The sequence below is a fragment of the Littorina saxatilis genome, linkage group LG15 (assembly GCF_037325665.1).
Source record: "Littorina saxatilis isolate snail1 linkage group LG15, US_GU_Lsax_2.0, whole genome shotgun sequence".
Classification (NCBI taxonomy): domain Eukaryota; kingdom Metazoa; phylum Mollusca; class Gastropoda; order Littorinimorpha; family Littorinidae; genus Littorina; species Littorina saxatilis.
In genome coordinates, this window is record NC_090259.1 from 35,208,470 (window position 1) to 35,235,909 (window position 27,440).

Sequence of the window (27,440 nt, forward strand, 5' to 3'; positions counted from 1 at the left end):
GGATATGTTTCTTTTGTCACACATGCGTATGGCGCACTTGAAGTTCACAACATGGCTGATTCCGGAGGGGAGGATACGAGTCAGCCGGGACCCGTTTCTTTCGCAGATCTCGGGATTCCACAACCCCCAAAACTTCAAGACACACTTCTTGGAAAGGTAACTACCATTGCTCCAAAATGTCTTTGTGTAGACAGAGATTGTTACAAGCTGATCGAGTTAGGATCCACATCATGTTTTTGCGGAAGGCGGAAGTTGAATCTAGTTTCGATACCGGACATGCATTCTTCATTTCATGATCAAGTGACGATGTCAGCCGCAAATCGATATCGCGGTACAGCTTCGGATTTTTTAAAACTTGTTATTCAGCTCTGATGATATGGCTTTGCATTGTAAGGGGTTTTAAATGCAGAATTTGAGCGTTTTTCCCGCGTGGAGAGAGAGAGAGGTAGTAGCCTAGATTAGATATATTATATATATATAGGCCTATATGTTATATTGAAAGACAAAACTTTTGACATACAAAGATCACGCAGTTTTATGTGCATGAATATATTGAATAAGTGGCAAGTTTATATATGTAACAGAGGGAGAACAGAATTAAAATTATATTTAATTCATCAACAAAATAATAATCAGTGTACATTTGTGTGTGTGTGTGAAAAGAATGCGCGTGGGAGAAAGATAGAATCTGACTTATAACAAGGGGCGTTAATGATCTCATATCAATTGGACATGGTAGTTTTTTGAGTGTTAATACTCAAATATGCTGAATCGAGCCTCATTTTTGAAGGACTGATTTTTTTGATTTTTGTTGTTTGTTGTATTTCACCAGGCAAGGCAGTTCCAAGATGTGGAGGTGAAGGAACGTGTGTACATTTTTGTTTCCCTGGCAACAGTGCTGGCAACCTTTGGCTTCACGCTCTACAAGATCTGTACTGTGGCCTCCAGTGATCCGGACTTCACCTTTGCTCTCGTCCTCCTTGTTAGCACATGTACGTACCCAGACATAAGATTTTTCCGAAATTTTATATTTTCCATACCCATTCTCAGAATTTGTGGGGTTAGAAATAGATCTAGAAAGAACTCTTCACAGACAGCCTACTGAAAACTCAAACCCTTTTGGAGCCGATTGCAACACTGATCAAAGTATAACCCGGGATAAAGTCATCAATCTAGAGATTGAGGACTCACCGTAAGTGCATTTAAGGGCATTCTTTCAAAGAGTGTAAATCTGTTTTTAACTTTTCTTCGAAAGTAACAAGTGATTGATTTCAAGACACAGGCTCAGCTACTTCTTTTGAGTTGCTTTTCAGTCGATCTAAAATGACACCGGAAGCGAAAAATTTGTCGCGCATACTGTCAAAAAAAGACGTCATGACAAAGTTACACGCAAAACAAAAGAGACTTTGACGTCATTTACTTTTGTTCGGACTTTTTCGTCTGTTCCTAGCTTGTCAGTGCAGACTTGACGTGAGTAAGCTTACCCAAAACGTCTTTTAGTTCTCTGTTCGCATTGCAGCTGTGAAATAATCAGTCTTGTGTCTCGGTCGTGTAGGTACAGAGTTTGCTTCTGCAATCGCTGTGTTCGTGTTGATGACGGCTTCGTAAGACAAATCAGCGAATCTATCGTGTGTAAGACATTTCTGTACAAAGCACCGAACCCAACAGGAAGGCTGTATTGATGCGTTTGCAATTTTCTGAAGAAATAAACTGCATGTGGTTAATTTCATCTGTTTAATGCTTGTCGAAACGAGCCATAAGGCTTTAGAATAAAAGATTTCACGCATTGCTTGGCCATCTGATCACAGTTGAGGTCGCAGTTTGTAGGTTGAATCTATGAATCGGCCAGAGATAGATTTGCATTTCTGGTACGACCTTCCAGATTATCAACAGCGGGTTCATGGTCGGAATCAAGAGGTCAAATTTGCGTGGCTCCCAATCATTTCATAAAAGATTTCCTTTTTCTTGTTTCTGCGGCTGCGTAAGTTATTTTGCCTAGGTCATGGCCGAACTTTAGGCCTACGGAGAAATATTGCTGGATATTTTCTCACTAGAATAACAGAGACAAAGAAGGGAAGTCATGCTATATGTATATTTATATATGGGCTGTACATTAACACCCGTCCAACCGCCGGAGGCAGGTTCAAATTGCGTTGGGCGAATTCAAAATTCGTCTTCACCCGCTTGCTTGGCTGACCACAAAACCGCGAATGCAATGCTGTTAAACAGGAATGGCTGGCGAGCAAAGAGAGTACTACTTGACTCCGAAAACCCCATCTAAATCTAACTTTAAATTGAAGTTTTTGACATGTCTATTAGAAGTCATGCCTGAATAATGCTATTTGCACCCTTATTTTTGTGTTCAGAGCCGGATTTTCGAAGAAGTAGATGCATCGATTTCAATGCACAAGTATTGATGACGTCATGTGATTAGTGTTTTCGCTCCATCGTAAATCCTCGCACAAACACGAAAATAAAGCCATGAACAGTGAAAGTTGCAGATTTAAGTTATAATTTCAAACAAATATGTAACAAAACACGATCTAAGGACGAATTTCTTAATTTCTGATGAGGTTTTTGGAGGTTTTCGAGGGTTTTCGGAGACAAGTACATATAGTACCAAGCAAAGAGGCTCACGCGTTTTTCGTCTGGACGCCATGTTTGGCTGCCATGTTTCTCGCATGTCGCTTTACTTACGTGACTACCTATTTTCCAGCACTAGCAGTCCAAGCTTCGAACTTTCACTTTGTACACGCGTTTGAGCAACAATGTTGAGATTTCGCGATGGGTTATCTTGAACTTTAGTGTGTTAAATTCATAGCTCAGAATTCAGTGGCATTCTTTACTTATTTTTGATACAAGTCCCTGTAAACAAGCCAAAGAACATTTGTCGTGAAATTAATTGACGGATTGAGCTCCAAACTTAAGCATAATTAATTATTTGGTTGTTTGATAGACGAAAATGACACCAAAAAGCTTACGTTTTCAACCAAGCGACATCATTTACATGACAGAGTTGCATCCCCTGTCGCACTTCACGGATAATTCGGTCTTTGACGCATGTAAACGAAATGCAATCGTACACAAAGGCACAGTTCATTCCGTGACTCCAAAGGGATCTAAAATGACTTGTTTTACTTACAAGTGCAGGTTCTGCAAATGTGGAGGCTTTCATGTCTCTGAATTCTAAGCTATGAATTTAACACACTAAAGTTCAAGATTACCTGGCGATGTTTGAAGTCATTCGTCGGACGTTAAACAGATGATCAAGAGAGAGTTTCTCAAAAAAATCTAAACGACAATGAAAAGCGTCAAAGGAAAACTGGCGAAGAACGAGGTATTTTGACGAAACGAAGAAATGACATGGTAAATGAAAAGAGAGAGGCCGCGAAAATCAGCGTTTGTGGTAGGATCAATAAGAGATTCAAGCTTGAAAACAACCAGGACCACAAACGGTCTGTTCCTCACACTATATCGTCTTAGATAAATGCTGCTCTGAAAAATCTTTTACACTTTTTTAACAGTTTTTCATGCTGTTGTGTTTGTTTTGTTACTGATAATGATGCTAGTGTGATTGTAATGTCCATGTTTTCCCCCTGGTTTGTTTTTTACTGGTACTAGTGTTGTTGTGGATGAAATGGAGAGAAAGACGTGTATGTCTTTGTACGTGTGTCCGTGAGTGATAGTCCAGAGAGAGTCTGTAACACATCAAACAAGAGAAAACATCAGAGTTTACCGAACCTTTCACACATAAGTTTAAAGGATGCTTCAGCATGAATTCAAAGTAAATCTAAATGATATATCTGTTCTTTTTTCTCTCCAGTGTTTGCAGTCTACTACACCCTCCATGGCGTGCTACAGGAAAGGGCAACAGAACTCCTGGTGCTTAGCATCGCAACATTTGTTGTGTTGATCTACTTGATAGTCAACTATGCTGCGGGCAGGAAAGATACCGTAAAACTGGTGAGGGGTTTGTGTGTGTGTGTGTCCATGCATCTGTCAATGTGTGAGCAGGGGAAAGATGAAAAGAGAGAGAGAGAGAACTGAACTGAGCTTTATTTTACAAGGATAAAGATTTAAGGCTAGGCCTTTTTTTTTACACTCGGTCCTTGGGACAATAAACATACAAACAAAAGAACAAAACAATACAAATGTATACTAAAGAGAGAGAGAGAGATAGACTCACACTCATGCATGCCCATGTGTGTGTGTGTGAGTCTGCTTATCTATTTATTTACCCCCTTCACCCCACACACACTCACACACCAATCTTAATTGAATACAAAAGTGCAGCAGCATGTTACTGATCTGAAATATGTACAATTTGTATAATTCTAATTAGAATTCATTTCAGATCCGCCTGATTGTAGCAGCGGTGCTCTGCCCCTTTCTGATCGGCATGGGCCTGTACCTGGGCCTCGGCTACTATCGCTCTGGCAATCTTATCTTCAGAACGGTGGGCGCCAACACACATCTCCAGAACATATGTCGCCTGCTTTTTCTTTTCTTCGACCTCCTCAAGTTTGACATGCAGCTGTCTGTAAGTAGAATGTGATTAACTGAAAATTCACTTTTTTCAGTGATCGAAATAAAATCATTGGAAAATAAGTATTACAGTGTGCACTTTGTCTATTATGAAAGTTGACTCTCAGTGGTACTGGCCACTGTGTTATGCCAACCAACAAAATCAATTATAGCACATATTGGTTGCCTTATTGCATGCATTTGAAAGGTACAAATCTGTCTTATGAATTACAGCCGATAGATGTGGCAAGCTGTTGATTTCAAGTCAAATGTTTCCAGACTTTATCAGTAAAATAGCTGAGATTATAATTGGTTAACATGATCCTTGCATGAAAGTATGAAGATGCTAAGATTTAAATGCAAAGGCGTGCAGTGATGAACTTGTTTTCTTGTGTACGTACAAGATTTTTTCTTCTTCTTTTTGTTCACAGATAAGCATAGTGATATTGATTCTGACCTCCCGGCTGAATGTTGACACTGAAGATATTGTCGTTCTGTCAGTGGGCGGGGTTGTTACTATCGCCTGGTTTATTCTCGCCTATGATTGTGTAAGTAATTAAGGATATACAATTTTACAAATTTGTTGATTTATTAGCATTAAGGCAATGAGTGGCATTTCTTCTTCTTCTTCTTCTTTGTTCATGGGCTTAGACTCCCATGTTCACTCATGTTTTTAGCACGAGTGGAGTTTTACGTGTATGACCGTTTTTACCCCGCCATTCAGGCAGCATACGCTGATTTCGGGGGAGGCATGCTGGGTATTTTCGTGTTTCTATAACCCACCGAACTCTGAAATGGATTACAGGATCTTTTCCGTGCGCACTTGGTCTTGTGCTTGCGTGTACACACAAAGGGGGTTAAGTCACTAGCAGGTCTGCACATAAGTCGACCTGGGAGATCAGAATAATCTCCACTCTTAACCCACCAGGCACTAAAATGACCAAAATAAAACTTGGAAAATACATGGAGTGACTTAGTTTTCTGGGAAATGAAAAATTTGCGAAAACTAAAGGACATAGATTGCCGTCGCTATGGAAACTGCCATAAACAGCGCCATATTGGATTTCCAGGAAACGGTTTTACAGCAACATTATACATCAGAAATGCTTAATATTTGGCACAAAGATACACAAGACTTTTATCTACAATCATATAGAACGATTTTTTAACAAAAGACTACAGTTGAATTTATATTAATTTTTGAAATAAGGATTAATGAATATGCGGTTAAAAATTCATTAATCCTTATTACAAAAATTATTATAAATGTCACTGTAAAACCGTTTCCTAAAAATCCAATATGGCGGCTGTTTCCATAGCAACGGCAATCTGTGGCCATTCATTTTCACAATTTTTTCATTCATTTTTATAAGTCACTTCAATAACTACCCAGAAAACTAGGTTATTCCGTGTATTCTCCAAGTTTAATTTTAGTGCCACGCATTGCCTTAAGTAAGCCATGTTTTGACAACTTTCACAGACTTTTCCTTTGACATTTTTGACTGGACCTGAAGCCAAGACAAATACATGTACCAGTATACATTAAATTACATATCTTATCCCAATTCACATATAGCAATTTACTTCAGTTTAGTGCTAGGACACTGAAAACTACGCTCACCCTGGTAAGGGGGAAAGTATCCTAAAAATAGAACAGCCTTGACAGTCCATAATGACGTCATGACAAGGATACCCCCCAGCATGCTCTGCGCACGCGTGCTCTCGCCGCCATCTTGTAATCATTCCACTCTTCAGCGACGTTGGTTGCGGACGTGTTTTGGTTTACGCTCGGGCTAGTCTTTAGCCCACTGCTTCTTGGCAGTACCAACCCTGGTCACACGTTGTTTCTTAGCTTTTTGGCTGAGATTGGGTGAGATTTTTCCAGTTTTTCTTGTTGTGATACTTTCGTTTGCCACAAGTTAGTCTTGTTTACGTTTTGCTGTTCGAGACTTTCGCCAGTATGGCAGACAGTGGGAAGAAGAAATCTAGCGCTAGACATGTAGCGACAGCAGAGTCCCCGTCTAAGAAGGCGGCGAAGAAGGCTAAGGTTCGAAGACCACAGTTAGTGTTTTTGAACCAGTTTCTCAGACTTTGTTTTCTGTACATTTGATGACTCTAAGAGTCCTGTAATGCCGGCGTTGAAGCAAGAGTGCAAGACAGCGCCGGTTAAGCCTAGTGTAGTGTCTGAGAAGGACGATTTGTCCGTCATGTTTGATTCATTTAGCGATCGAATGCGTGCCATGTTTTCAGCGGAGTTGAAGTCGGCGAGTGCGCAGTTGCTTTCTCTCCACGCGGGAGCGGACAAAGCAAGTGCGCGAGCGAGGGTTAAGGCAACCCCGTCAGCCACGGTTACGAGCGCCGATGTTCACGCTGAGCAGGATGGAAGTGCGTCGTCTCACCGTGCATCTTCTGCCGGGATCGACAACTTTACTGAAGGTACCGTACTGTCCCACAGGGAATTACGCGAGTGTATGCCAGGCCATGAGCTAGCAACGGCACAGCGTAGTTCCCAACCTCCGCCTGGCGTCGGGCAGGAAGCCGTCAATAGACAGGCATCCGGTCGAGGATTTTCCCTTCCCATGCTTGCTCTCAGTACGGGAGATACGAAGTGCACGTCCGGCCAGGAGCCGCAGATGGTACAACGGTCTTAACTTCCGCCACGGGAGCAGGAAGCCGTCAATAGACAAGCATCCGGTTGAGGATTTTCCCTTCCCATGCTTGCTCTTAGTACGGGAGATACGAAGTGCATGTCCGGCCAGGAGCCGCAGACGGCACAACGATCTCAACTTCCGCCACGGGAGCAGGAAGCCGTCAATAGACAGGTAGCTCCAAGAGAAAAAGCACTTTGAACTTCAGATAAGGCGCTATATAAATAAAGAGAATAATAATAAATAGCTGGTCGAGGTTTTTCCCTTCCGGTGCCTGTGCTTAGAACGGAAGATACGCTATCGTCGGTACGGCCTATTCAGGATCCAGTATCGGCACAGCGTTCCACACTTCCGCCCGGGGGGCAGGAAGTATTCTCAAAGGCGGATGCTAGTGGTGGTTATACCTCACAAGCACCCTCACTTCCGGGGGATACCGCCTATGACGATGCAAGTCAATGTGGTGGCGAATTTCCGGAAGGAGAATCGGAATATGGCGATTCCGCTGTGGATGATGATACCAGTTTCCGGTTACCAGCCAAGCTATACCAAGTGGTAGCAATGGCAGCTCAGGTAGCCTCAAGGTATTTTGAGGAAGGAGTGGTGTCAGCAGCTAATGCTGCGGCACTACCATCTTCCTCTGTTGGAGTTTTTCCACTCACCACAAGAAGAGACACCAACTTTTAAGTTTCGTGAATCTCCTTCAGTGGCTTATGAGATGTCTTTATTACTGGCTAAGCGTTCGGGATACGGGTATGCGTCGTCTGGTTCAGTGCCTTTTCTAGCAGAGCATGATCAGGCACCCAACTCGGCCAAGCCTTGGTTGGCGGACGCACATCGAGCCTATCAAGTCTCGCAGCAGGCGGGACGAAAGGTGACGTTGAACGCTGCTCCACGCAATCTCATAGACTCCTACTCTTTACCACGCGCGACGCTCCCGGTAACACCGGAGTTGGCGACGCTCAGAGAGGACGGCTATAGCAGAGACAGATCTGTTCTTTATACAGAAGCCTCTCTCTTGAATTTGGAGGAATCAGGGAGATTCAACTTGGAGTTAGCGTCTCTGTCGGAGACGCTGCTCAGGTCTCTCTCCCGTTCTGTCGCCATGTCACTAGATCCGTTTGATTTTCGGAGTGACGCGAGGTTAAAGGACGTGACTACTCTGCTCGCTACTTTGACTAAAGTCTCAGCAGAGCAAATGCGTCTTTCTGCTCAGCTCTACGCACATTCAGTGCATACGCGCAGGTCTGCGTTTTTGGCTGGTTCTAGAATTCAATTTAAAGGACAGGAGCTTTAAGATTCTTTGAGGAAGGAGTGGTGGCTACAACAAGCCTGTCTGCATCACCACCTTCTGCTGTCAGAGATTTTCGTGCAACACAGGGAGAAAACAAACTTTTAGGTTTCGCGAATCTCCCTCAGTGGCGTATGAGATGTCTAAGATTCTGGCTACGAATTCCCGGTCGGAATTGTGCCTTTGGACATAGTGCCTTTGCTTTCAGCGCACAGTCCGGCACCAGAGTTAGCACAGCCGTGGCTAGTTTCCGCACAGCCAACCCCTTATGTTGGGCAAGCTGCTGTCTGGAGGTTCTGGTTGAACTTTAAGCCACATAATCTCTTAGACACTTTGTCCCTACCACGTGCTCCACTTCCGGTTACGCCGGAGTTAGCGACACTCGGGGAAGTCGGCTACAATAGGGGCAGAGCTGTTCCTTATACAGAGTCTCAGGAAACATGAATACACGCATGCAGAAAAAAAAAAAAATATGGGTAGCGCCGTATGTATGGCAGCTCGCTTTCCCCGGGGAGAAAGCAGCCCGAATTTCCATGAGGGTAACCTCACTGGACTGTAAATCTTATCCAATCCAATCCAATCCAATCCAATCCCTTGTAGCATTGGAGAGACTACTCTGGAGGGAAGGGAGGCTCCCTTAACAAGAGCGCTACCGCTGTTCAAGTTTCCCGTTTATACGGAAGCAAAGACGGCGATACCAGCAGAAATCTTGTCTCTGGTACAGAAGGAGGCGATCGCCGAAGTAACGGATCACAATTCCCCAGTCTTCGATGGGAGTATTTTTGTGGTGCCGAAGGCTTCAGGGGGCTGGTGCCCAGTTTTAGACTTGTCCCCTCTGAACAGATATTTGAGACAAATCAAGTTCACAATGGAGACACCCGCGTCAGTCAGAGACGCACTCAGTCCAGAAGACTGGGTGACGTCAATCTAGGACTCTACGTCAGACAGCTTATAAGTTTCACATTACTGTACATTACTTCAGACGTACAAGCCTCTTTGTTTAAGAATAAACGGCTTCACAGTCACACTTCAGCGACTTTTGCCGGACAAAATGAAGCACTCTTAAACCTGCCAAAATTCACATTAAGGCATTAGGGTATCTTTTTCCCAGACGCAAAAGATAGTGAATGCGTTTGTTTGGCGATAACAGTTAGAATCACACACCTTCTGGTTTAGTGTTTCAACTTCAGCTTACACCCCTCAGGGGCCTTTTCTACCGCGTTTTAACTAACTACACTCTTACTGTAGTCTTCCCAGCGGTGGCCCCTGGATTTTGCACTTTTTGGCTTTGCGCCAGGAGTTTTCTCCTACTTCGCAAACAGTAGGCCTACTCTTTGCCTCTAGATTAAGCCAACGAAGGCTGAATCACAAAACTTCAGTTTCGGGGATGCAGCTTTGGATACATACTCAGTTCCCTCTGCATGGTTTCTAACGACATTTTAGTCTGAGTCACTTCCGCATTTGGGCGGAAAAAGTTGAGATTATCTTTACCCTCGGGGATATCGAACTTCAGGTTATCAATTCTTGATTTACCAGTTAATGGAACCTTGGCTTTACGGCGACCTCTTCTTACAGAGTCCATTTATTTTATAATGCCAGTTCTCTTTCCTTGAAGATATTTTCCCAAGGTTTCAGAACTAGCTACATGTAATGCCTCTAGCCATATTTTCTTCGGCAATTTTAAACTCGTAAGACGCTCACTCACCCCTCCCTTGGGACGGGATTTGATAGGAGCATGGTCTGAGAGCGGATCAGGTTACCGATACCCAGTCGCGTCTTCCCCGATTGCGGGCCTGTTAGCACAATACTAACAGGCAATCCGGTTTTCTATACTCCTGACTTTTCACCCCTGCTTTGCAAACAGGGAAAGTGTATCCGCTTTTTGCAGCCGTGGCTTAGACTTCCGTTCTCAGCCTTAGGCAGCAACACGGTCTTTTCCGACCACCGAGGTTAACAATTAGTGAGCCCGGTTCTACCGGGATGGGTGACCGTTTGGAACACGGGCCTGGCAGGCAATCTCTTTAAACGCGTCCCAACCGATCCGGCCTCTCCCATAATGCAACAGAAAAAGGGGCGGGGCTTAGCAAAAATAGCACAACGCGTGGCACGCGATGTAAACACGAACAGGCCAAAGTGCACTGGGGACGCGGGGGCACCAGGGCGCTCTAATAAATCAGCTTCAATGTTTTTGTCAATAAAAAAAAGCACAAGATAGTGTCCACAAGCTCTTTGTTTGGATTTCCTTCTCCCAAAAATGTTTTAACCTTTTGAACTTGGGCGTAAATAAGATTAATTTCCTCTCTCTCACCGCTAAACTGAATTTTACCATCTGGCTTTCTGTCTGTGCGAGCAGCATTTCTTCTTTTCAGCTTCTTCAGAGTTTTTCACATATTTTCGTTTCTGAACATTTGTGATATCTTGCATATTGATTGCGTATTTTGTTTATATTTACAATACAATTGAACTTTCACACAGAGAACCTTTGTGTCAAAGAAATCAGTCACACAGAGAGAAACAGAATAACAATGTCAAGGCTGTAGATGTCAGGCTAGTCAAACGGACAAAATGAAACTTAGTCTTGGTTGCTGTAACTCAGTCACCGCTATGATGGTACTTTCGCTGATATTAACAGAAAAACAACACAGAATCAGCCAAAACCGAGAACAATAAACAAGTTTAGTACGTCACAACGTCAATGAACAGAATTCTGGAGTCAATTTTTGCATCAGACTCTGACTAAGTGAGTGGGGCAAGCGTCAAACACCACTAAAATGAGGAGGGAAATCTTGGCGCATTTTTTTGGCGGAATACTTGAACAAACCAATCATTTTCAAACTGACCAAGGACAAAAACAGGCTTGTGAACCGAATGGTGAGGGGGGAGGGTACCTCGAAATGTGTGGGTGATGATTTCACATCACCAGTCTACATTGCTGCAGTCTTAGTATAGTAGCTCCACCGACCACTGTCCCCTCCGCCCTCCCCCCTCCTGTTCGTTCCCCCTTTCAACCCCCTACCACCTTGGAATAAACTGCAGAAGACCATTTGCATATCCTGGATTCTTCCATTTGTGTTGCCAGGGGCGACCCAAGATCCGAGTCCCTTTGTTTCCCATGTCCACTTAGAACAAACCGAGTTTAGATTACCCCTTTCTGTTTTGAAAGTAAACTTGCCCATCCTGTGAGGCACTTTCAGGGACAGTAATTATAGTTAGCGGGACCATGTAGACGAAGTCAACGGTGATAATCTGCGTAGTGTATACGCATACTTTGGAACACGGTCTGTTATTCCACCCAGCGAGAGCCTCTAACACAATCAGTGTTGTCGACAGATGGCGGGAAAACCTGAGTGTTTCACATTCCAACATCCGATGGTGATAGTAACTTAGTAAGGGCCAGGCTGCGGTCTGTAAGCTGTATTGCACTGACATCTCTTTCTGTCTGTGGAAATAAATGGCGAAATTTGATTTAACACTTCTCAACTTTTAAGTGACCAGGAGAACGCAATAAGGAGACTATTTACTGAGAATCAGTGGCCATTTGAAACTCGAAGGTGTGTAATAAAAGATTCGACTTGTGTACCAAGAGGTGCTGGGCCATCATCGTGTGACCTCGATACAGAGGCGCTAGGCTGTCTCTCGTGTGTGTAGTACCGTTAGGGTGCAGACGTGGTTATCTGATCCTGGAGGCAATTGTGAAAGCGGAGACACGGGTCCTAGTACAGTGCTCTCCTCTGGGGTAGGCCAGTGTGCCTTTTGTTTTTGCAGCCCTTGTGTGACAAATCCGGCATCGCCAGAGGTGGCTAGGTACAGGCCAATTGCCACACCGCAGGAATTCCGGCGTTAGAAAAGTACTCTACAAGAAGTATTGGTCCATGCTAGACCGACGCGGTGCTTGGAATTGTGCATTGTACTTGGCGAAAAAGACGTCTTCCTTACATCAAGACAATCCAACACGGGTAAACATTAACCGAGAAAATTTATGATGCCCGACTGTGTGCTCAAATTAGTGAGAGAGCTTTATCCCAACCCCACAGGAATACCCTATCAAGGCCACAACTGGTGGTAAAGGTTAGTTGCATTTCTTTCTTCATATCCGATGTAACAAATACACATGCACCTGAGACAGCATGTTCTGGAACCAAATTGCCGCATGCCACGTGTTTTGCTATTTTTGGAACGCATGGTGTAAATCTGTGACGTCGGAGAGTGTTGACTCCGCCCTTTTCTTTGAACAAGATCCCCATTGAAATGTTTGTTTACAAATATCTTCTTTATTATGGAGAATTAACCTTATCTAAGTGCATAGGGCGGTAAATGTGTGAAAACCAGCTGTGTGAACAAAAAATCTGACACCGTAACTCATGCTTAACTGAGATATTAAAGAAAATGTAGGAGCAGTATTTGTCCGTTGCCTGCAAGAGGTTTGAAATGATTTGCCAACGCAGAAGGTCAGGCTCCTTATATACTCCTGCCGGGCTTAACATTCAAGCTGCGGCCTTCCGGCTTCAGCTATTGCACTGTCGTTTACTCAAACACAACATCAGCAGTACTTCGCTCCCTAGAGGGTTACACTGCCGGTTTCACCGGAGTTCGCCTCCCTTTTCTTTCAAGCCACCGCTTAGGGACTTGGGTACATAGTTCTCACTGATACCACTCCCGTAACCATTGAGGACAACGGTTGTTTTCTCTGGAGCTTGTTTTACTCTCTGTACTCCTTCCTTTTCTTTGTAAAGATCAGGTACTTTCTGTCTTACTCTCCAAACAGGGCCTTCCTCTTCACTCTTTAGTCTTATGAGACTAGGTGGAAGATAAGGGGGGGGGGGGGGGTGCATGTGCGTACTTGGACAGTTCTCCCTTGGGCTCCTTCCACACTGTGCGAGATAGAGCATGGATCCTACTCATAGGCCTTACCTGGTTAGGCTATGTTTCTTCCTAATCTTATCAGAGTGTCTTGCTCAGCTCGCAGTATAAGATTACAGGTCTCCCTTTGCAGAGAGACCATAGGCTAGATAGCGTTCATAGCCAGAGGGTCACAGCACGGCAAGGCTGAGTCTTTTGGTACTGGAGTTTCTATGCTCCACAGATTTTGAACCGCTACAAGCCGCTCTTCTTCATAATCTGACGTGGAAACACTCTCCACTTTGGTTCTAGCTACGGCACACAGAGGTAGCGAGATTCACGCACTCTCTGGCTTACCGGGAGACGTAGTTTTCAATAGAGACACTCTATCTCACTCCGTTTCCGGCCATGCTTCTTAGCCAAGAATCAGAAGTCAGGATAACCATCTCTGATGGTCTAAGTTTTTCCTCGTTATAGGATTCTCGCCACAGAGACCAGTTAGATCTTATGAATCTGACCAGTTAGATCACTATGCTCCTTCCTGTCTCATACATGGAGTTAAGATCACAAACATAAGCTACTTTTATCGTCTTTGTACACAAAGAGAGATAAGAACATAGCTAAGTTGGTCCTAGAATCAGGAAGATTATCTGAAGTCCTCGACTCCGCCTACTGGAGATCTGAGGATGTTTTTATCTACTTTTACCTGCGCGACATTCCAGTACGCGGCAGGATGGTACAAAGGCTCTACCAGCGATGGTAGCAGCAGGGCAATTGTTGCCTAGCTCATAGGTGAGCATCCTACCACCTTAATTAGCAATCTGCTATATGTGAATTGGGATAAGATATGTAATTTAATAGAAAATTTTAATGGTAAATTTTCATCTATATATATATATACGACTAGTGTCTGTCTGTCTGTCTGTCTGTCTGTCTGTTCGCGATGCACGGCCAAAGTTCTCGGTGGATCTTTTTCAAATTTGGACACCGTATTCAGCTACACCCCGGACACAACCTCATCGATGAGATATTTCAACACGTGCTCTCAGCGCGCAGCGCTGTGCGCGCTGAACCGATTTTTGTTTGTTTGTTGTTGTTGTTGTCGGGATCCACTACCAGTAACTCTTCCTTATCTTCTCCAGTGTTTTCAGCCGCGATTATCTCCCTTCCTCCGTGTGGCGTCAATCCATATTCCCGTTACTACGTTACTATTTTTTTAAGGTCACTGCACGTTACTATTTTTAGAAGGTCTCCAGTGTTTTGCGCGTTTATCTCCTTTCCTTCGTGCGCTGGCGAAGCCGCCGTACACCCGGCAGAGCCGGGTCCCAGGCACAGCCTGGTATTCGGCTCTACTTCTTCCCGGCGAAGCCGGTACCCGGCGAAGCGGGTAATCATCTAGTTTGATTGATATACTTACCCAATTCACATACTGAAGTCCCTCCCGCCTACCTCGCTTTAGTTCCCCTAAAAATATAATGGGGCGCTTCGAGCGAATGATTACAAGATGGCGGCGAGAGCACGCGTGCGCAGAGCATGCTGGGGGGTATCCTTGTCATGACGTCATTATGGACTGTCAAGGCTGTTCTATTTTTAGGGTACTTTCCCCCTTACCAGGGTGAGCGTAGTTTTCAGCGTCCTAGCACTAAACTGAAGTAAATTGCTATATGTGAATTGGGTAAGTATATTAATCAAATGAAAATTTACCATTAAAATTTTCGATTAAAAGTAGTATACAGTTCATGTAATAATACCAAAAAACATTTACTTAGGTTTTGTCTTCTATATATATATATGTCTCAGCGTAGATTTTTTTCTCTCTTTTAATCTAGATGAGACGAGAGAATAAGGTTGGGGCCATCATCTTCTTCATCTTCAGCCCTGCAGAAGTTGCCTATGTCATTTATAAACTTTACCAGGTAGGTCTGCAGATCTGTCAGTAATAGACAATATCTAGAACAAAAGTCTGTCAACGTTTTCTTTGGCACTTGAAGAGTTTCTCCCAATTGTTATAATGATGATAATATGTCATGCCCCTGATCAGTGAAACCAAGCAATTATGAGCATCACAGTGATTGAATGATCAAGATCTGATGTGCCTCTTGAGCAGTATTCGTTAGAAATGATGCCCTTTTCTTTCCAAAATAACAATCAGACCTGGGAAGTCATACAATTTCACCGTTTTTTTCCTTAATTATCCCTTTTTCTGAATCCCATGTCTGACAGTTGAAATTTGTGTGTAAAATATCATAAATGTGTGGCGTGTAATCTCCGAATCAGTTCGTTATCTGCGTTTCGATGGTAATTCAGTCAGAGTGGAGTTACTTTGAATCGAAGGCGAGGGTAACCTGCGTTGCATGTGCGACGGCGTGAACAAATTTGATTGCAATATTCTATACAGGAAGTAAATTTCAATGATTCTGGCTGTCTTGTAGATCTGTTATGCAGTGTTTTGGTAGTGTATCTGCTTTTCTACTATGAAGCTCATTTGGAGTGATACGCTGATCGAAGTGGGGTACCCTATATGTGACATCAGCCGTATGCAGATTACGCCCCAGAACACTCGCATTTCACAAAGACAACAATAATTTGCAACATTTCAAGAACTGCATCAGTTTTATTAGATACTATTTAAACAAAAACAGCACAGACACGACTATTACATGGGTGAAACTAGCCCGTCAATTGACTGAAATCCGTCAATCTGAAAATAAGTCTGACGGAAATTCCGTCAATCCGCAATTTTGAAAAAAAAAATGAAAACAATTGAGAAAAAACAAACCGAAACTACTTGCGTTTTCGAACTGCTATAGTGAACCGGTTGCAGTTTGCCCGGAAACGGAAGCACTTTTGCCCGTGCTCGCGGTAAACCCCGTAGGTGAGGTTTCTTTGCTTTCGGATTCGCTCTGCATCACGATAAAAAAAAAAGTTCTCTCGCGTTTTGGCAGGCATTACGAAGTGGTGACACGATTTCTGCGACAAAGATGCCGGTTTTGACGGAAAACGCACGGACAGATCTTATTGATGCTGGTCTAGCCAACAAATGGCGACGGGACTGGTTGGAGTTCATGAAACTAAAACTGTGTGTGATAAGTTTGGTGCTTGAAACTCAAGTGCTTTTCCTTGAGAACTTTGCACTACAGTGGAACCCCTCTCTAGCGACCTTGAAAATGTTGACAAAAATCGGTCCTTATGGAGGGGGGTCCTTACAGAGGGAGGGGGCGGTGTCAGGGGGCCACAAAGAAAGTCACCTAAGATTTTCTTAAAAAAAGAAAACAGAGAAGTTTGAGTTGCTGACGACCGTTTCCTCAAGCAAACTGCTTCGATTTCATGTTTGACATTGTCGATGGTGTCCACCAGTTCTGGTGCATGTACTATCCTCAGATCTCAGTACCCTGGCCAAGTTTCCTCTCAAGACATCAAAGAGACCGCGCCATAGGTTAAACTCCCCATAGGTTGAACTCGGTCACTGACCCGGATGCAGGAAGTGTTTCCTCTCTCAGATATGAAAGGGGAACCACCTCTCTAGCTAAAACTGGGTCAATGACCCCTGGGAAGAAGGTCAGTGTCTTTTAACAAGGCCACCCAGCTATCACAATGGACCTGCCTTTGATCTCGATGATTGGTTTGTGATGTTTACTCAGCCCACCCAACCATCACACCTCTCAGCGGTTTAGTGCCTTTGCTTACGCAGTGATGCGTTACGCTGGCTGAGAGTCTTGGCTTTGTCTGACAAAGTCGTTGCACAAGCTGTTAGGTCAGTCCTTAGACGTTAGAGCGGGGTGGTCGCTACACTGGTGACAACTATATAAGGAAACACATCGGTTAAAAAAAAAAGGGTCGTTGTGGCGGGGTAGTCCTTAGAGAGGGGTTCCACTGTATAAGAGATGCTACTGCTTAGTTGCTACTTTGTGCAGTGCTACATCATGCTGTTTACATGTGTGACATTCTGTTTCATCATTTATTTCAATGCCTGTCTGGCAATGTTTGCTTCTTATAATTAAATATTTCGAACTTTTATTTCAGTTGTTCAGTTGTTCACTTTCTATTTCATGTAGTATGGCTGTTGTCAATGTTAATTGTTATCAATTGTGTCGTTGTGTTGGAAGATACAAGTGTGAAAGGATACACACAAAAATGATTACTTCTGTGAATTGTTTTGATTTTGTTTACCCTTTTTACCATATTAGAATCTGAAGGTATTTTTTTGACCTGCATGGTAGTGTATTTTTTTGCCAGGAAAGGCCACAAAATCACAATGAATAATGCAAAAATTCGTTTTCGGCCGGGGGCCGTTGCCCCCCTGGACCCCCTAACGGGGCCCTGCCCCGTACCCCGCCAGGGCCTAGGCGGCCCCTGGACCCCTGCCTCAAAAAAAAATGTCAGTCAATTTGATTTTCCTAGGTTTCACCCATGCTATTATCAACAACACAGAACGGGTGGTAAGTCGGCAAAGACACTCCTAGTGTGTGTTCCCGTTTTTGGTCGCCATTTTTGCTAGCATTTTCACAGTAAATCTTAACATTTCCATATCTATTGAATGATTGTGGTATTTTCTTTGATTGTGGCGATTCTCCTTTCTCCTCTAGACTGTATTGAAAAATGCGTCCGTGTGAGCTGACCCCCACTTGTCACCAGTAGCAAAGAACAACTCATAAGAAAAGACTAAAAACTCACGATGATTCAGATTGTGCCACCAAGAGAATGGTGTGACGTAATACAATGACAGCATGTTTCAAAAGAAGAAGACGTCATAACATTCCAAGAATGTTTGACGACATACATTATTTTGTTCTGAAAAAAACGAGTCATGGAAAAAAATACGTTTCCCCAACTCGCTTCAATAAATGGAAGAAAAAGATGATAATAATGTATAAGTAACCTTTGGATACTACAGGAGAAGAACGTAAGCATGTCTTTTATATTGACAGAATAAAGTAAGTTCAATCGGTGTTACTTAGGATGATACATTCTTCCGAATCACGTTCACTGACATAGAATCCCAGCGAAATGAAATTTTCACACACACACACACACACACACACACACACACACACACACACACACACACACACACACACACACATATATATATATAAATATATATAAGGAAAGAACAAAAAACAGAAAATTAAAAGGATAGGAATATGTACACATCAAAGGCTTCACACAAATACTAAGCGTTTTATATATACAGTTGTGGAAAACTAATGAACATACATGCATAAGCAAATGTGTTCTCAAAACTTGTGAAGTCTTCCATTATGAATGGATATGTAGAGACTTCTTCTTTTTAAGAAGATTATTTTTTCTACTAATATTTTTCCATTTATTGAATTGTATAGATGTGGCAATTCCTCCATCTATCATTGATAGCCTATTTTCTTTTTCTGTTTTCTTCATACTTCAATATTGTCTGTACATAGAAGCCTGCTAATTTCTTTTGAATTTGTAGGGTATGTATAAGTGATCAGATAAAAAAAAAATTCGAAGTGTTTGTATTTATATGTGTGTGGGTGGGTGGGTGTGTGTGTCTGTCTACAGGGGTCGACACTAACTTATTTGGAAATTGCTGGGGCGGAAAACAAAAATCTGGGGCCCACTCTCAGTATTCACGTGCGGCAATGCATTGTCTGTTTTTCTTCATCGTACTGAAGCCAGGGAAATTCTTTCAACCATTTGACATTGAAATTACGACAGCGCTTCGCGCTTTTGGCTGCATCGGTCTCCTTTTTTCGTTTCTCTCCAATCAATCAAACAATCAATATGAGGCTTATATCGCGCGTATTCCGTGGGTACAGTTCTAAGCGCAGGGATTTATTTATTTTTTATTTTATTTTCATTTTATGCAATTTATATCGCGCACATATTCAAGGCGCAGGGATTTATTTATGCCGTGTGAGATGACATTTTTTTTACACAATACATCACGCATTTACATCGGCCAGCAGATCGCAGCCATTTCGGCGCATATCCTACTTTTCACGGCCTATTATTCCAAGTCACACGGGTATTTTGGTGGACATTTTTATCTATGCCTATACAATTTTGCCAGGAAAGACCCTTTTGTCAATCGTGGGATCTTTAACGTGCACACCCCAATGTAGTGTACACGAAGGGACCTCGGTTCTTCGTCTCATCCGAAAGACTAGCACTTGAACCCACCACCTAGGTTAGGAAAGGGGGGAGAAAATTGCTAACGCCCTGACCCAGGTCGAACTCGCAACCTCTCGCTTCCGAACGCAAGTGCGTTACCACTCGGCCACCCAGTCCATCTCCACCCTGTTCTTCATCTTCATTTCCATGTCTTTTTACACCAGGGATGTGTCGCCACATTTTGCGTTTGGCATTTGAAGGCGATACATGTACTTATCTCTCACGCTAAAGAGCACAATCTGGGAGTTATTTCCCTTGCGGCATTGTCCTTCGACGATTTCAATGTTTCTTTTTCTTGACTGCGGCATTGATCGTAACGCAAATTTCAGTGACGACTTTGACTGGCGATTTTTAGTGATTGGCTCTGGCATTAGAATTTTTGGTTTGTCATTGTTGGAATTTATCCTGGGGCGGAGTGGGCCCCAAGCTTCGGCAATGTTTGGGGCGGAACACAAAACTCTGGGGCGTTCCGCCCCCCGCCCCCGCTAGTGTCGAACCCTGGTCTATCTGTGTGTATTGTTGTCTGTTAATCTATGTGTGTCTGTGTGAATATCTGTGTGCATTGGTGTGTGTGCATCTGCATGTGTGTGTGTGTGTGTATTGGGTGTGTATGTGTTTCTGTCTCTTTGTTTGTCTGTGTTTGTCTGTAAATCTGTGTGTATGCATGGGTGTGTGCGTGTCTGTCTGTCTATCTCTCTGTCTGTCAGTTTATCTGTGGATGTGTTTGCAGACAGCGGACTACATCGACAAATATCGGGGCTTGGCTGGCAGTACCATAGCCTGTGGCATCATGGCGCTAGCTGTGCGCGCGTTCATCATTATCATTGCTATTTTCGTTGTTAGAAACTTCAACAATGGACTCAAAGAGAAAGGTAGTCATGCAATTTCAACTGTGCATGTTCTGTCTTACGCTGCTTTATTGTGTGTGTTTGTGTGGGTGTGTGTGTGTATGTGTGTGTGTGTGTGTGTGTGTGAGGTGTGTGTGTGTGTAGGCTTGTCTCATCAAAGTAACAAGATACCTGGTCGTGGCGAGAGATGTTGATTGCGTGTGTTAAAAATGTGTCTTCCAAGCCCTGAGACTTCCACTGTGAGCTTGGAAATTCTTTATTATGTGCATTGGTGCACATAGGGGTGTTCTGGTTCTGAAGAGAAGCTTTGCAAAGTTGAAACTGGAAAATAAATCCCCGATCAATGAATCTGGGATTCGAACCCCTTTCTGATAGCAACGATACTGGCTGCAAAAGCAGCGCGCTACAGGCTGAGCTAATTAAGTCTACCCATTCACACACCTAGTTATCATTGTGCGCTTTTCATGGTAAGATTTGTAATTTTAAATTGGTAACTTTTTCTTTCCATTGCAGCTTTTGGAGTGCAGGGGGAGCAGATGCAAGAACCAGGCCAGTCTGGATTTGTGCCATGATGTATGCCTTCAGCAGTGGAACATTTCAACTTTCAGAACAATCCCTTTTGGTGAAAGTAAACAGCTGTGGACTCTTTTGGGCCACTATTGCCCCATTTTACTTCTTATCCATGCACGTAGAGGCTGCATGGTATGGTGGTAACTTTCAGCCTTTTGATTGACCATATACAAAAAGGTCAGAAAGTTTTGCTGCCAAAGTTTAATGTTTTTAATTTCTAAATGGGGAAAAAACAGAGATGCTTAAAAAAAAATCCAGGAAGGTGTTTTGTCAGGTTTTTTTAGTTTTTTTTTAAAATGTTTTTAACATTTAAAAGATGTTGGAAGTGCTCAAAATGTAGTTTTGCTGCAAAATATTATTTACTTTAATTTTTCTTTTCATGAGAAACATCACATAATTGCTCATAAACGGTCAGGAAATTGTAGCAGTCAGAGTATTTTTCTTGCATGAGAATGATCACAGGGAGAAGTTGGCTTGTTCACTTGTCAGAAATGTATTTCTTTCTCTATTATTTTAACCTAAATTGTTAGCTTTAATCATGCAAATATGATGTATTCAATGATTATTGAGAAGTTTTTGTGTGTGCCTCTGTGTGTGTGCGTGTGTGTTACAAGCTTTTGTTTAATCATACATAAGTTATGTATTAAATAAGTTTTTGAGATTATAAATTTGTGTGTGTGTGCCCATGACGTGTTACACGAACATTTTTCACCCATTACATGTGGGTAATAAGCCACTTATTCCTTTCCTGTTTGAACAAAGACACTAGCAGTGTGTATCTAAAATGGGTATTTGCAGTTGACGCCAAAAGGGTTGAAGGGTAGAAATGTTTGTGTAAAATGTGTGTCAATATCATATCTTGAAGATTAGAGATTGAAGGGCGCAGTGGCCTAGTGGATGAGACATCGGCCTCCTAATCGGAAGGTCTTGAGTTCAAATCCCGGCTGCTGCCGCCTGGTTGATTAAGGGTGGAGATTTTTCCGATCTCCCAGGTAAACTTGTGTGCAGACCTGCTATAGTGCATGGGTGAAACTAGCCCGTCAATTGATGGATTTCCGTCAATTGTAAAAATGTTGTGACGGAAATTCCGTCAGTCCGAAATTTTGACCAAAAAAATTTATTTTGAAATCACTTTACTTGCAGCGATGTTCGCGAAACTCGTTTGAACTGCTGACGCGATTTGGTTTCAGCTTTCGGTTTGAACGGAAGTACTCTTTTGTGTAAGAATACTGCCCGCGTCTTGTTGTTAAAAACTTCGCAGGCGTCTGACTTTCGGGTCGCTTCATTTCTCTGACAGCGAATAAAAGGCTCTATTTCCAAAGAAAGCCGCTTTTTTTTCCGTGTTTTGACGGGCCGATGAAGTGATGAAATGATTAAAGCATAGAATATACCCGTTTTCAGTTTTAACGCTTCAACAGAGTTAATCGGTGCTGACCAACCGAACAAACGCGCGTAAGCCGTAGAGTGTTTTCAGAAGTGGCTTCAGAATCTTGATACACCGTGACATTTGTGTGCCATCTGCTCCAAAGTGAGAGATTATGGAATTATCGGGAAGAATATGCACGCGCAAGAAGCAAACACCACAAAAAAGCTGTACCGACTTCGTGATAAAGTCTAAGTTTACGTCGACCATTTCATTCTTTCTTTCATTGGGCCGTGCTCCGTATCTTTGGATCTTCGGTTCAACTTCAATGCGTATCTTTGGTGTAGTTTTCAGGTTAGTCATCAAATAAACACGACATTAACTTCAGGTGTTCATGTTGTATATGATATATGGCTGCTGTTTTTCATGTGTTATCAGTTTTGTCATTTTCTGTTGTTTGTCTTTGAGCGTGTATCGTTATGTGTTATAAGCGCATGATCGTGTGACTTGTTTGGTGAAATTGTTGTTTTTGGACAAGGGCATTGTTTTTGTGGCTCATCGACTTGATAGGATCTGCTGTTACTTATTACTCATTTCTCTGCCTGCTTCAGCACAGTCTATCTTTACCTTTCTGACACTCTTTTAAGCAGATTAAGTTGGAATGGACCTCTAGTACTACTAGTGTGAATGGACTAAAAATAAAAATCCAAGATTTTATGTTTTTTTAAGGCTGATCACATCTCTTAGGTTTTTGACAGGAATTAAAGTGTCACTTGTTTGTTTTTTTTAGAGCCCAGGAGAGGCCATAAAATCACCTATAAAACGTCAAAATTTGTTTCCAGCTGGGGGGCTTTGCCCCCCTGGACCCCCCAACGGGGCGCTGCACCTGTACCCCGCCAGGGCCTGGGCGGCCCCTGGACCCCTGCCTCAGAATTTTCAGTCAATTTATTTTTTTTAGGTTTCACCCATGATAGTGCCTTATCCCCCTTCGTGTGTAAACGCAAGCGCAAGACCAAGTGCGCACGGAAAAAATCCTGTAATCCATGTCAGAGTTCGGTGGGTTACAGAAACACAAAAATACCCAGCATGCTTCCCCCGAAAGCGGCGTATGACTGCCTGAATGGTAGGGTAAAAACGGTCATACACGTAAAAACCCACTCGTACAAAAAGCATGAGTGAACTTAATTGGGAGTTTCACCCCTTGAACGAAAAAGGAAAATATCTTCAAGACAACTGTGTATAATATACTAAAACTGGTTGTGTGTGTCGGTTGGTGTTGCTATCTATGACTGAAAGTGTTTTGTTTTAGTTATCAGTGGGTTTTTTGTGTGTTTCTATGGACAAGTGCCTGGAGCAATGTTTCATGCCTGTCGTCTTCTGGGATAGTATTCTGTCCACACTGAACCATATCAAATGTTACCCCGTCGTTTATCCTTTCTTTTCTTTTCATTTAAGTACAGTGTGTACCTGTCACATTAGTTTATTTGGGACCATCCAGAACCATTATTTTTGCAGACAGCTTTTTATAATGGGGATGTTTGGGTTAAATTATTAGATCAATAAATAATAATGGTTGGTGTTCTTTCAATGGAGGTTTCCTTTCTTGTACGATGGGGCCTCACATCTCATATACCATTGTGATTGTATACAGGTTTATGAATTAAAACAGTGTGTTCATTTATTGTTCACCTCATGGTGCACTGCATTACAGTTATCATTGTTTATAGAATTGTGGAGTTGCACAGAGTACTCATTTTTCTTTCACCTGATGGGATCCCACTTCACAGGTTCCACTGTACATGTACAGATTTTTAATTAAGGCCACCCTCCGCCTCCCGTAAACCATCTGTTTCTGATCACTGAGCTCCCCGAGCTTTTACATACAGTACAAACATACTTCCATTTTAACGCTTACTGCTCTGGAACATCCTGGCTGCTTTCCGTTGAGAGGGAGAAATTTACAAAGAATTTATGGAAGCCTCGTTTTGGAGTTCGATCTAACTTTTAAAATCTAAATAATAAATTGACAGCATATGGAACAAAAATTCTTAAAACACGAAAGAATTCTTGTATCAAAATAAGATCAGTACAATTCAAAGTTTTGAAAGTTTGAAAAAAAGGGAGACCGGCACGGCAGTCTGCCTATCCCCAAATCGGTCTCTTTAGTTACCCGCACCCTGCTTGCCTTAACTTTGCCAACCTCGATTGTAGCAGCATTATTTCTGCCTCTGGCAAGCAGTGCCAGAATCGGCTTTGAGGAGTAGCTAAACCTCTCCCTAGCAGTACTAATTGTTTGCCTGTAATTAACTCGGCACTGCTGCCATTCCAAAGTTGCTATTGCAAAGTGAGATAGTGGTACTGATGCACAGACATTTCTTCTTTCAGCTTAGATTATTTCTGCTTGTGGATATATCATTTGCACTTTGTGTTAGCTCCTTGATTTTGCATTGCTGTTATGGAAACTAAGCATTCATTGCTAAGTCATTTGGACTGTGTGAATTCTTTGTGTAGACTTAAAGATCGAGTAGTTAAAGATCAGAAGAAAAAAGCTATTCTGTGCACTATATTTGCTAGTGCAATTTGTAGAATGAGTATTGCGCTTAAAAACGCACTGCCGCGACAGGGCTAAAGTCACAGCTCATGAGCTGCATCTTACCATTGCTCAAGATTGTAATCACAGAGCAATGTTGTGCACATTCTTAGCGTATTAACAAATCATGTCCCAAATAGTCACTACAGTTCTGTAGTACTGGGGACAGAAATAGAAAATGTAGATAGATAGAATGGCACAGTTTTGACAGGGTTTTGCAGCTGATGTTGTAGAGTGAATATGCTCAGGTTGGTTTCATTAGTGAATTTTGTAGATGACTTTTTTCTTGAAGTTTTGCTCTAAATATTACTTTTGCTGGGGGAGACCCCAACATGGAAGAATCAAACCCATATTTTACCAGGTGAAGGATATAAATGTATGCACACACAGATACACAAACAAAAACATACTTAAACTTTCACAGTGAAAAGACCTAAGGAAAAGGCCCTCAGATCACTTCCAAAGTTATACCATAAGATTTTGCGATACAAATGATGCTACAGCGGAGGAGGACTGCCTTCACTTTGCAAGATGAACTGTTTCAAAAGCTTAATTAAATGTCATAGAATGGGCAAAGAAATAGCACTCTTTGTGATGGTAAGGTTGGGTTATTTCCACTGAGTAACTTCCCTTGTTTATGTAGGTGATAAATATTACAAGGGGGCAGCGTCATAAATATCCCTCTCGTCTTTCTGCCAGGTAGAGTTTCTTGACTTCTTTTTGTATCCAACAGCAGAGAGAGGCAGTGCCCTGATGTGCATTTGATCACTTTGATTTCATTAATTACATGTGTACTGCTTTTCAAGCAAATCGTGCCGTGTGCATCGAGGTAAAGTTTCAGTAGATTTCCGTAATTTCTTCAGATTTGTCAAATTCGCCAGAAACTCTCCCTCCCCCAAACGGTCGAATCAATAGTATCCCTTGAATGCAAACCCACAAACCACAGATAATGGTACTAGCAATATTCCTTTGTTGAATTATTTTCTTTACAAAGAAACAAAGCAAACATGGATAAGGGAAAATTGGTTTTATTGTGATGTAATCAGGTTTAAGATTTTCTCTCCTTCCTTCTTACTTTGTATATTTGTTTGATATATTTTTCGTGATAATTCAAATTGTGATCAACACTAAGCAAGTGATGACATTTTATCAAATCGTTTCTGTTTACAATTTCTTTGTCTCAAACAGTTATTTAAATGATTTGTATAATCAGAGGTTGATATTTTGACTCACCTGAGTAATTGGTGAGTATTAGGATTCATATGTGTCTGTCTGTATGGCCGTCCGCTAGTTTGTCAGAAAACTTAATGTTGAGGTTATCTCAGATGTTTTTCAAGCTACACCTCTGAAACCTTGCACACTTTTAGGGTTTGATGATCGCACAATTAAAGTCTGGTTGGCACTCATCAAATTTTGGGGTCACAGCAGGGTCATGTTTGTTTCATAAAAACTTAACGTTGAGTTTACGTCAGATGTTTTCGAAGCTAGAGCTTTGGAACCTTGCACTCTTCTAGGTTTGATAATCTGCCTAGTTTAGTTTACACACACACAGAAGCATTTGCTTTTTTTATGGAACTCTTGCATTCAGTGAGTGTCAATTTTATTTTAATTTTCTTCATTCCTGCTGTGTAATCAAATTTGCTTATTACAGATGTATGTGTGTTGCAGTCTGATGGAAATAGTTTAAACCAGCATTTTTGAATGTATTATTAACATAAGAGGTGACTGATCTAGCTTTCTTCTTGATTCTGTGATAACTGTCTTCGTGGATCCCATACCAAATGTGATAAATTGTATACTGTAGTTTCTGTTTTCAATTTGCAATGTACATAAAATTGGCTACTTCAGGCCTTACATTGTTCTGAGCACCTAAACTCAAAAATGTAAACTAGTTTTGCTCAATGTTGTTCTGTTTGTCTGGTTTAAAGAATTGCAGCTGAGTATTTTCTACTTGAAAACTGATTCAGCTTGATGTTGTCAACATATTTGACATTGGTTGACTTCTACCCTGAAAAATGTACAAGGCTTTGTTTGTGTATTTCCATTAGTATCTGGTTTAAAGCCTACAATACAAATATATTAGAGGATATTCTGATATTAAAAGAAAAATAGAGGAGATTTGCAATCTTTTTGAAGAGAAAATTGAGGCAAGTTTAGGTTGGACATTTACAAATCTTAAAGCACTAAAGGTATATAATTGTGACAGAACAATCAAATCACTGATTGCCTTATACTGAGCTCTAATAAATATTTTTGAATTGTGTAATGGTCTGTGTTTTTTCTTCTTCTATCATCAGTCATTTCCTTTCAAATACTCGTTGTTATTAATCATTAGTCTCATACATTTCAGAAAGCCTGGAAAAGTAAAGGAACATACAGATTAAAAAGAGTTTTTTGTTTCTTTTCTTAAACATTTTATTCTCACTAATTTTGCATGATGAAGAGTGTACATGTGAAAATTGCTTCTTCCACAACTTGTTGTGTGCCCTATAACAATATTACAGAGATGACACAGTTATCATTTTGATAACATTTTGCTTCTATCATTTTTATGAATAGTTATAGAAATACTTTTATGTTTAAATAAACATTTTAAAAACCTTCCAAAACATTTTTT

At 41.9% G+C, this 27,440-nt stretch overlaps 1 protein-coding gene across 1 annotated transcript; it reads left to right on the forward strand.

The window, feature by feature from the left end:
• Positions 1 to 2: 2 nt before the first annotated feature.
• Positions 3 to 27,212, forward strand: LOC138949155 (uncharacterized). Its single transcript, XM_070320918.1, has 8 exons — positions 3 to 156; positions 833 to 992; positions 3,824 to 3,963; positions 4,355 to 4,540; positions 4,956 to 5,072; positions 15,129 to 15,215; positions 20,183 to 20,324; positions 20,814 to 27,212. The coding sequence occupies exons 1-8, from the start codon at positions 52 to 54 to the stop codon at positions 20,870 to 20,872; spliced, it is 996 nt and encodes a 331-aa protein (XP_070177019.1). The 5' UTR covers positions 3 to 51; the 3' UTR covers positions 20,873 to 27,212.
• Positions 27,213 to 27,440: the final 228 nt, after the last annotated feature.

Coding starts and splice junctions, on each gene's coding strand:
- LOC138949155 (XM_070320918.1), top strand. CDS start 52: ATGGCTGATTCCGGAGGGGAGGATACGAGTCAGCCGGGACCCGTTTCT. Junction 157..832: donor AAGACACACTTCTTGGAAAG/GTAACTACCATT, acceptor GTATTTCACCAG/GCAAGGCAGTTCCAAGATGT. Junction 993..3,823: donor CGTCCTCCTTGTTAGCACAT/GTACGTACCCAG, acceptor TTTTCTCTCCAG/TGTTTGCAGTCTACTACACC.